Source organism: Scyliorhinus torazame, chromosome 2, assembly GCF_047496885.1.
Source record: "Scyliorhinus torazame isolate Kashiwa2021f chromosome 2, sScyTor2.1, whole genome shotgun sequence".
Taxonomy (NCBI): Eukaryota; Metazoa; Chordata; class Chondrichthyes; order Carcharhiniformes; family Scyliorhinidae; genus Scyliorhinus; species Scyliorhinus torazame.
Genome location: NC_092708.1, coordinates 395,983,423 through 395,992,838, shown reverse-complemented (window position 1 = coordinate 395,992,838; position 9,416 = coordinate 395,983,423). Strand labels below are relative to the sequence as shown.

The following is a 9,416-nucleotide window of genomic DNA, read 5'->3' as shown; positions in this document are numbered from 1 at the left end:
GGGGGGTACGGGCTGTCCAGGGAGACTGGGGGGGGGGGGGGGGGTACGTTCAAGTGTGGAGGCTCAAAATGGCCGCTCACCGCTTCCGCGCCCTCTGTTCTGATTGGCCGGCTGGGTCGGCTCCCGCGCAGGCGCCGCTGGCCCACGTGCCGGGGGTGAGGAGCGCGCGTGCGCGGAGAAACGGCCGGCGGCCCCTCACACCCCCACACCCAGCCCGGCGCCCGGCCCAGCTCCCTCCCCTCCCTCACTCCGGGCCCCGCTCCCGGGCCATGGCCGGCCGCGTTGTAGCTGTCGGCATCGACCTGGGCACCACGTACTCGTGTGTGGGTGTGTTCCAGCACGGCAAGGTGGAGATCATCGCCAATGACCAGGGCAACCGCACCACCCCCAGCTACGTGGCCTTCAACGACACCGAGCGCCTGATCGGCGACCCGGCCAAGAACCAGGTGGCCATGAACCCCACCAACACCGTCTTCGACGCCAAGAGGTTGATCGGCCGCACCTTCGACGACCCGATGGTGCAGACGGACATGAAGCACTGGCCCTTCACCGGTGAGACCCGGTGGGGCAGCGACAACAACACCCTACTGCATTTATATAGTCTCCTCACACCTTCCTACATTTATATAGCGCTACAACACCCTCCTGCATTCATATAGCGCCACAACACCTTCCTGCATTCATGTAGTGCCCCAACACCCTTCTGCATTCATATAGCGTCCTAACACCCCCCCTGCATTCATGTAGCGCCCTAACACTCTCCTGCATTCATATAACATCCTAACACCCTCCTGCATTCATGTAGCGCCCCAACACCTTCCTACATTCATATAGCAGCCCAATGCCCTCCTGCATTCATATAGCGCCCCAACACCCTCCTGCAGTCATTTTGCACCTTACACACCCTGTATTTATAGCGCCACAACAACCCCCTGTATTTATAAAGCACTCTTAACACCCTCCTACATTCGTACAATGCCCTGACACCCTCTTGCATTCATATAGTGCCCTAACACCCTCCTGCATTCGTATAGCGCCCTAACCCCCCCCCCTGCATTTATATAGTGCCCTAACAACTCCTGCATTCATATAGCGGCCTAACACCCTCCTGCATTTGTATAGCGCCTTCAGTGTAAAAGGTCCCAGCACTTTAAGAAATTTCATACCAAGCCACATAAGGAGTTATTGGGTCAGATGACCAAACTCTTGCTCAAACCGAGTTTTAAAGAGAGTCTTAAAGGAGGGAAGCAAGGTACAGAGAGGAGGTTTTGGGAGGAAATTCCAGAGATTAGAGCCCAGGCAATTGAAAGCAACTGAATGATGCAGCGATGGAAATCAGGGATGGTCGAGAAACCAGAATTAGAAGAGCACAGAGATCTCGCCGAGATGTGTGGCTGGAGGAGGTTACAGAGATAGAAAGAGCAAAGGCCAAGTAGAGATTTTAAAACAAGGGTGAGAATTTTAAAATTGAAATGTTGCTAACCATGTGCCAGTGTAGGCGGGCGAGCAGAAAGAGTGGTAGGAGAACAAGACTTTGTGTGCTTTAAGATACAGACAAAAAAGTTTCCATTGAATTTAAATAAAGCATCTGTACCTATATAGTGATCACAGGACATCATAAAGGATTTTTTGCCATCTCCCTGCAGCATTATGTCCTTTTAGTCTTTTCCTCCTCCTCTTCCTCCTTTGAGCTGTGGTTTGCACTTCCTCCTTTGCACTGCACCCTTCAAGGTCCACACCTCATCTGGAGAGCAATGTTTTTGAGAACATAGCAGTCACCACTATGCAGGAGAACCTCAAAGAAGTGTACTGCAGGTATCACCCGACCGGTCCAGGCACCAGAATTGCATCTTCAGAAGCCTGATGGTCTGCACGGTGATTGTCTTACTGAGCAGATGCCTGTGGTTGTAATGCATCTGCCAATGTGATGGGTTCTTGTAAAGGGTAAGTACCCACCTCTTCAAGGGCTGTCATTTGTTCCTTAGAATTTATCCATGGAGTTTAGTTGGTGGAATGGAGAGCAGCTGGACCCTGGGACGGAGGGGGTTGAAGGAGTCATGGCAGCTGTCAGGGATGTGAGCGCCCAGAGTCCTTGTTGTGGTCACAGACCAGTTGAATGTTAAGGGAGTGAAAGCACTTCCTGTTGATGAATCTGACAAGTCAGTCATTGCGTGCTTTGATGGCCATCAAACAATGTCCTACACCTGCACAAATCTAGTGTTGGAGGTGAAACCCTTTGTGCCTGTGAGGCATCCTATGTCTGGAATTGTATGCCCTGCAAAGAACACGGCAGTAACCTGTGAGATCTGGTAGCGAGCAGTCATTTGTGATACACCACCAAAGCCCACAGCTGTTCTTTAGAAGGAGCCAGAAATGAAAAGATTCAAAGCTACAGTGATTCTAATGGCTACTGGAAGGGCATGGTGAACAGTGCCGTGAGGCATGAGATTTTCCACATCAAGTCTCCTCTGGCATTTGTTCTTGGTCTTCTCAAGGAAACTCCGTTATCGATGGTGGGCCCTTTGTGATATGAACACCTCGATATTTATTAAAGATTTTTTGTGTTTGTAACATTCTAATAATACTGCATCTTTAGGTGGTACTCTGAGTATGATGTTACATGACATAACATGATCACATAATCAAAAAATAGAAATGCACCCTTGGAAACATAGAACACAAAACGCGGCACCACAACAAAGCTCCAAAACCTAGGACTTGGCTCCTCCCTCTGCAAATGGATCCTCGACATTCTGACCCACAGACCGTAATCAGTAAAAATAAACAACACCTCCTCCACAATCGACATGCAATGAAAATCGCTTATTGTCACAAGTAGGCTTCAAATGAAGTTACTGTGAAAAGCCCCTAGTTGCCACATTCCGGCGCCTGTTCGGGGAGGCTGGTACGGGAATTGAACCGTGCTGCTGGCCTGCCTTGGTCTGCTTTCAAAGCCAGCGATTTAGCCCTGTGCTAAACATCAATGCCGGGGCCCCGCAAGGATGCGTACTTAGCGCCTTACTATACTCCCTGTACACACACGACTGCGTGGCAAAATTTGGTTCCAACTTCATCTACACGTTTGCTGACGATACGACCATAGTGGGCTGGATCTCAAATTGACGAGTCAGAATACAGGAGGGAGATAGAGAACCTAGTGGAGTGGTACAACGACAACAATCTCTCCCTCAATGCCAGCAAAACTAAAGAGTTGGTCATTGACTTCGGGAAGCAAAGTACTGTACACCCCTGTCAGCATCAACAGGGCCGAGGTGGAGATGGTTAACAGTTTCAAATTCCTAGGTGTGCACATTTCCACAAATCTGTCCTGATCCACCTACGTCAACGCTACCACCAAGAAAGCACAACAGCGCCTATACTTCCTCAGGAAATTAAGGAAATTCGGCATGTCCACATTGACTCTTACCAACTTTTTCAGATGCGCCACAGAAAGTATCCTATCGGGCTGCATCACAGCCTGGTATGGCAACTACTCGGCCCAAGGCCACAAGAAACTTCAGAGAGTCGTGAACACAGCCATTACACAAACCTGCCTCCTATCCATTGACTCCATCTACACCTCCCGCTGCCTGGGGAAAGTGGGCAGCATAATCAAAGACCCCTCCCACCCGGCTTACTCACTCTTCCAACTTCTTTCATCGGGCAGGAGATACAAAAGTCTGAGAACACGCAAAAACAGCTTCTTCCCCTAAACAACCCTCTTATGGACTGACCCGATTAATACTACACTCCTGTATGCTTCACCCGATGCTGGTATCTATGTATTTACATTGTGTACCCCTATTATGTATTTTATTTTAATTTTATTTTATTTTCATGTACTGAATGATCTGTTTGAGCTGCTCGCAGAAAAATACTTTTCACTATACCTCGGTACAAATCCAGTCAAATCCAATGACGTTACCGTGAAAAAGCCCTATTCGCTACACTCCGGTGCTGATTCAGGTACACAGGGAGAATTCAGATTGTTCAAATTACCTAACAGCACGTCTTTTGGGATTTGTGGGAGGAAACCGGAGCACCCGGAGGAAACCCACACAGACACGGGGAGAACGTGCAGACTCCGCACAGACGGTGACTCAAAGCGGGAATCAAACCCGGGAGACTGGAGCTGTGAAGCAACAGTGCTAACCGCTGTGCTGCTGTGCTTCCCACAAGTTAGACAACAGCTAATCCTCATTTCCTTTCTTCACAAACAATCCTCCTTTCACTCACACCTTTTCACCTCTTGACCTGTCTCCTCCACTTCTCCTTTTCTTCTCTCTGGGATTTCTGCTGAGGTTATTAGGACCACTATAGTTCCTGAAACAGCGACAGATGAAGTAGGCAAAGTGATGCAATAATTGTCGATATTTACATGGATTTTTAAGAAAGATTTTTATGATGTCCCACAGAAGATAGTTGTAAAATTTTGCGTACATGGTGCAGGAAGAAATGAACCATGGATAGAAACTGTTGCTGGTCAAGAGGCAAAGAGCTGTTTGCTTGCTTTGGTGAAGCATGGTCCACTTTCTTGTTTCCTGGTGTCTACACAGATGGTTTGGACTTGGGCTTAGGGATCACAATTTGCTGATATAAAAATAGCAAGGGCTATAAAGAGTTTAACAGGACATGGACAGTTTAGTGCCAAAAGGCAATTTTAATGTGGAATTGTGAGGTGATACACTTTGGATGAAAAAGCAGTGATGGAAATTCAATGGTCAGATGCTCATGGATACGCCAAAATAGAAACATTCTCTGGCTTCGAATGCATGATTCCCTGAAAATGAGTGTGCAGGTACGTAAGATACAAAAAAACAATACAGTACAGGAACAGGCCCGTTGGCCCTCCAAGCCTGTACCAGTCAAGATGCTATTAAATTTAACGTGTCGAATGAATGAGCAGAGAAAGATTAGTTTCACTGACTGAGGAGCGGGTGTCCATGTACACCAGCCAGCGAGACTGAGGAGAAAAGAAAAGTTGTGAAGCTTCAATATGCAGAGAGTTGTTGGAGGATGAAATGCTTTATCGAGGAACTGGTTAGACAGATACTGTTACGTCTTTCAAGGAAAAGATGCATAAACGTTTGAAGCTGGGTTTATACAGCAGGAAGTGCAGGAGAGTGAGATTAGTTTTGGATTACTGCAGGAAACAGCATAAACATAATGGGCCAAATTGCAACTTCCATACTGTAGGCATTTAATCTCAACACCAGTTGCTTTGCATTCTTGGCCACACCGAGGTTACGATGCGAAATCAGCCAGAGCATCTCCTCCCTAGAACACATGCTCTAACACCCTCAATGTGATCATGGCTGATCCCATCCTGGCCTCAACTCCACTGTCCTGCACGTTTTCCATAATCCTTCAACCCATTACCAATTAAAAATCTGTCCAACTCCTCCTTAAATTTACTCACTGTCCCAGCATCCACCACACTCTGGGGTAGCGAATTCCACAGATTCACAACTCTTTGGGAGAGGTTTCTCCTCAAATCTGTTTTGAATTTGCTACCTCTTATTCTAAGATTATGACCTCTCATTTTAGAATGCCCCACAGGAGGAAGCACCAGCTCCATGTCTACTTTATCCATAGCTTTTAGCATCTTGTATAATTCAATTAGATCTCCCCTCATTCTTCTAAATTCTTGTATCGGCCTAAACTGTTCAATCTTAACACATACTGTGAGGGGAAGTTTTTCACATTGGCAGATTATGAATATTCTGTTAAGAAATGGAAAGAGATTTATTTCATTTATTAAAAATGTCGTCATTCATCTTTCCCCAGTGATTAGTGATGGCGGGAAACCCAAAGTTCAGGTGGAGTACAAAGGAGAACAGAAGACTTTCTTTGCTGAGGAGATTTCCTCTATGGTGCTAACAAAAATGAAGGAGATCGCAGAAGCATACCTGGGCACTGCCGTGAGGAATGCTGTGATCACAGTGCCGGCTTATTTTAATGATAGCCAAAGACAAGCCACCAAAGATGCTGGAACCATTGCTGCTTTAAATGTGTTGAGGATTATCAATGAACCAACAGCAGCTGCCATTGCTTATGGACTAGACAAAGCAGGATCTGGCGAGCATAACGTCCTCATCTTTGATTTGGGAGGTGGAACATTTGACGTTTCTGTTCTGACCATTGAGGATGGTATCTTTGAGGTCAAGTCCACTGCTGGAGATACTCACCTCGGGGGAGAAGACTTTGACAATCGCATGGTAAGCCATTTCATGGAAGAATTTAAACGGAAATTTAAGAAGGATATGTCCCAGAACAAGCGAGCAGTAAGACGCCTGCGTACGGCTTGCGAGCGTGCCAAGAGGACCCTATCCTCGAGTACCCAAGCCAGCCTCGAGATTGACTCTCTGTACGAAGGGGTTGATTTCTATACATCTATCACAAGGGCCCGGTTTGAGGAACTGAACAATGATCTGTTCCGAGCCACACTGGAGCCTGTTGAGAAAGCCCTTCGTGATGCAAAAATTGACAAGGTGCGGATTAAGGACATTGTTCTTGTAGGAGGCTCCACAAGGATCCCTAAAATCCAGAAATTGCTTCAAGATTTGTTCAATGGGAAAGAGCTGAACAAGAGCATCAATCCAGACGAAGCTGTGGCTTACGGTGCTGCTGTACAGGCAGCTATTTTAACCGGTGATAAGTCTGAAAATGTGCAGGACCTGTTGCTGTTGGACGTTGCTCCCTTGTCTCTGGGTATTGAAACAGCTGGTGGTGTCATGACTTCCCTCATTAAACGAAACACTACTATCCCCACTAAGCAGACTCAGGTCTTCACCACTTATTCAGAGAATCAAACCAGTGTCCTTGTTCAGGTTTATGAAGGTGAGAGAGCGATGACCAGAGACAACAATCTGCTGGGCAAATTTGCCCTTTCCAATATTCCACCAGCTCCCCGTGGAATACCACAGATAGAGGTGACCTTTGATATAGATGCCAACGGCATCCTGAATGTTTCGGCTGTGGACAAGAGCACAGGGCAAGAAAACAAAATCACCATTACCAATGACAAGGGACGGCTGAGCAAAGATGAGATTGAGCGCATGGTCCAGGATGCAGAGCGCTACAAGACCGAGGATGATTCAAACCGTGAAAGAGTGACTGTCAAAAATGCCTTGGAGACCTATGTGTATGCTGTGAAGCAGGTTGTACAAGATGAGAAGCTGAAAGGAAAAATCACTGACCAGGAAAAGAGCAGTATCCTGGTGAAATGTCAGGAAGTCCTCGGCTGGTTGGAAAGAAACCAAACGGCAGAGAAGGAAGAATTCGACCACCAGCTGAAGGAGCTGGAAAAGGTCTGCAAGCCAATAGCCAAATTTCTCCGATGTCCTTGTGTTGGGATGCCTGGAGGGGCTGGCAGTACCTCTGATCCCAGCAATGTGTCTGGACCCACCATTGAAGAAGTTGACTGAGTGAAGTGGGATGGGGCACTGGAAGATTTGCAGCCATTTGGTTCGGAGTTAGTTTCCAGATGACTTCAGTATTGCAGATGGAAGGAAGGATGGAATGTGTGAATGCGTTAGCGAGTTACTCAACAGTTTAGTTCCCTTGCAGAGTAATCTAAGGAGCATTAGCTTATTAGTGATTAGTTCATTTTCTTTTCATTCGTTTATGGAATGTGGGTGTCTCTGGCTAGGCCAGCATTTCTTGCCCATCCCGAATTGTCCTTGAGAAGGTGGTGGTGAGCTGCCTTCTGGAACCTCTGCAGTCCCTGCAGTGTCGGTACACCGGATGACCTAATTATGATCCTCGTAGGCCAGTGTCCTTCCACTTTTTAAATTATCAATGGGTTTCATCACAAACTCCAAACGTGTGTTCATTCTAATGAAATTTGAACATATGTCAAACAGGGTGTCTACAGATCAGAGTGAATACAACCAGAAGAGCCCCCATCGCAACAAACTCCAAACTTGTTGAGGTGGGATGCTGTCCCTCAATAGAATAAGGAGAGTATTGTTAGGTTATTTTGGGGGAAACATTTAAATAACCAATAAAAAAAGATGGCATCATTTTCAGTCACAATTTGGCAGATATGCAGTGATGTGAGACTTTGCTTCTACATAATTCCTCTCCTGGTAAAGTAACTAATGGGAAGGAAGGTCAGATTCCTTTTTATTGAGGGAGTGGGAACTATTGGTGGAGGGGCTGCAGGCTTTCTGTGTTACTGGAAGGGGAGGAGGAATTACACGCCTTCCTTACTGTGGTGTCAGTGAAAGTAACCCATCTACTGCTGGAGAGCGTTAACTGCTTCAATCTGTGGACTGTTGCAAATCAGGGTATTGCATGTGTTCATGGAACTGATAGAACTGTTGAAATAGATCTAACTCTTCTGTGTAGTGCAATGGAACACTATTATTAATTTCTCCTTGAGCAACAGTGATAAGTTGCAGAGGTCAAATTTACTTGTCTGTACAACAGCATGCTTTAGATTGATGAAAGTCTAGATAACTCTGGTTATAAGAGTGCAGCAGCTCTCTGGATGCAAAGCTTTGTCTGTTATATTTAACTGTTTCTATGTTCCTCATTTATTTTACTAAATTAACAAAAATTCTTACATTAAAAACAGAAAATGCAGCGAACACTCAGCAAGTCGGCCAGCATTCGTGAAGCGAGGAGAAAGAGTTAACATTTCAAATCTGTGATCTTTCAGCAGAAACGGGACAAGTTAGAGAAAGTAATAGGTTTTGAGCAAGGGGTGGGTGGGAAAGGTCTAAGGTCTGTGATGGGGTGGAAGACAAGGAGAGATTGAAATGAGGGCCAAAGAGAATGGTGACGGGACGAGAAAAGAAACAAAAGATCGACTGAGAGCAGATGTGCTGTTGTCTGAAAGCTAATATAAGAGAAAACTAGAAACATGCATCCTATTACATTTTTCAAGTTCTGATGGAAGCTCATCAACCTGAAACAATTTTGTTTCTCGCTCCACAAATGCTGCCAGACCCGGGCACTTCCAGCATGTTCTGTTTTTATTTCAGATTTCCAGTAGCTGCAGCATTCTTTTTGCTTCACAAAGATTCATGTTGAGTTTTTTGTTTACATGTATTTTAATTCATTGCGTTTAACCCAGATGTGAAATGTTTTTTAAAAATAACAAAAAAATAAAGACAACCTTAGTTCAGTGCTGGCTGGAGCAGAGTTTCTACAATTGAAGAAGTTTCCACTGTTAATTGTGTTTTAGTTTCTATTCTGTACTGAGTTGAGTAACCTAAGCAAAGGTAACATGAAAGGTGCTATAATTAGTGTTAACAACCCAAGGCTAAGAAAAACCTAACTAGTATCCATGCTTGGAGGACAGGTGAGGATTCATACGGGTTTACTGCGGTTCCCACCCACCATTAACAAGTAGCCAACACTCACTGTCGGGACCCCTACATGACACTCAGTCACCAGCTCAGATACTT

General features: G+C 45.9%; 1 protein-coding gene across 1 annotated transcript; it reads left to right on the top strand.

The window, feature by feature from the left end:
* Window positions 1-264: 264 nt before the first annotated feature.
* LOC140406024 (heat shock-related 70 kDa protein 2-like) lies at window positions 265-9,133 on the top strand. Its single transcript, XM_072494252.1, has 2 exons — window positions 265-552; window positions 5,788-9,133. Exons 1-2 carry the CDS (start codon window positions 270-272, stop codon window positions 7,425-7,427), a joined length of 1,923 nt encoding a protein of 640 aa, XP_072350353.1. The 5' UTR covers window positions 265-269; the 3' UTR covers window positions 7,428-9,133.
* Window positions 9,134-9,416: the final 283 nt, after the last annotated feature.

Bases quoted from the DNA above. Each gene is read 5' to 3' on its own strand.
- LOC140406024 (XM_072494252.1), top strand. From the start codon at position 270: ATGGCCGGCCGCGTTGTAGCTGTCGGCATCGACCTGGGCACCACGTAC. The intron at 553-5,787 runs GTGAGACCCGGT...ATCTTTCCCCAG, and splicing joins GAAGCACTGGCCCTTCACCG to TGATTAGTGATGGCGGGAAA.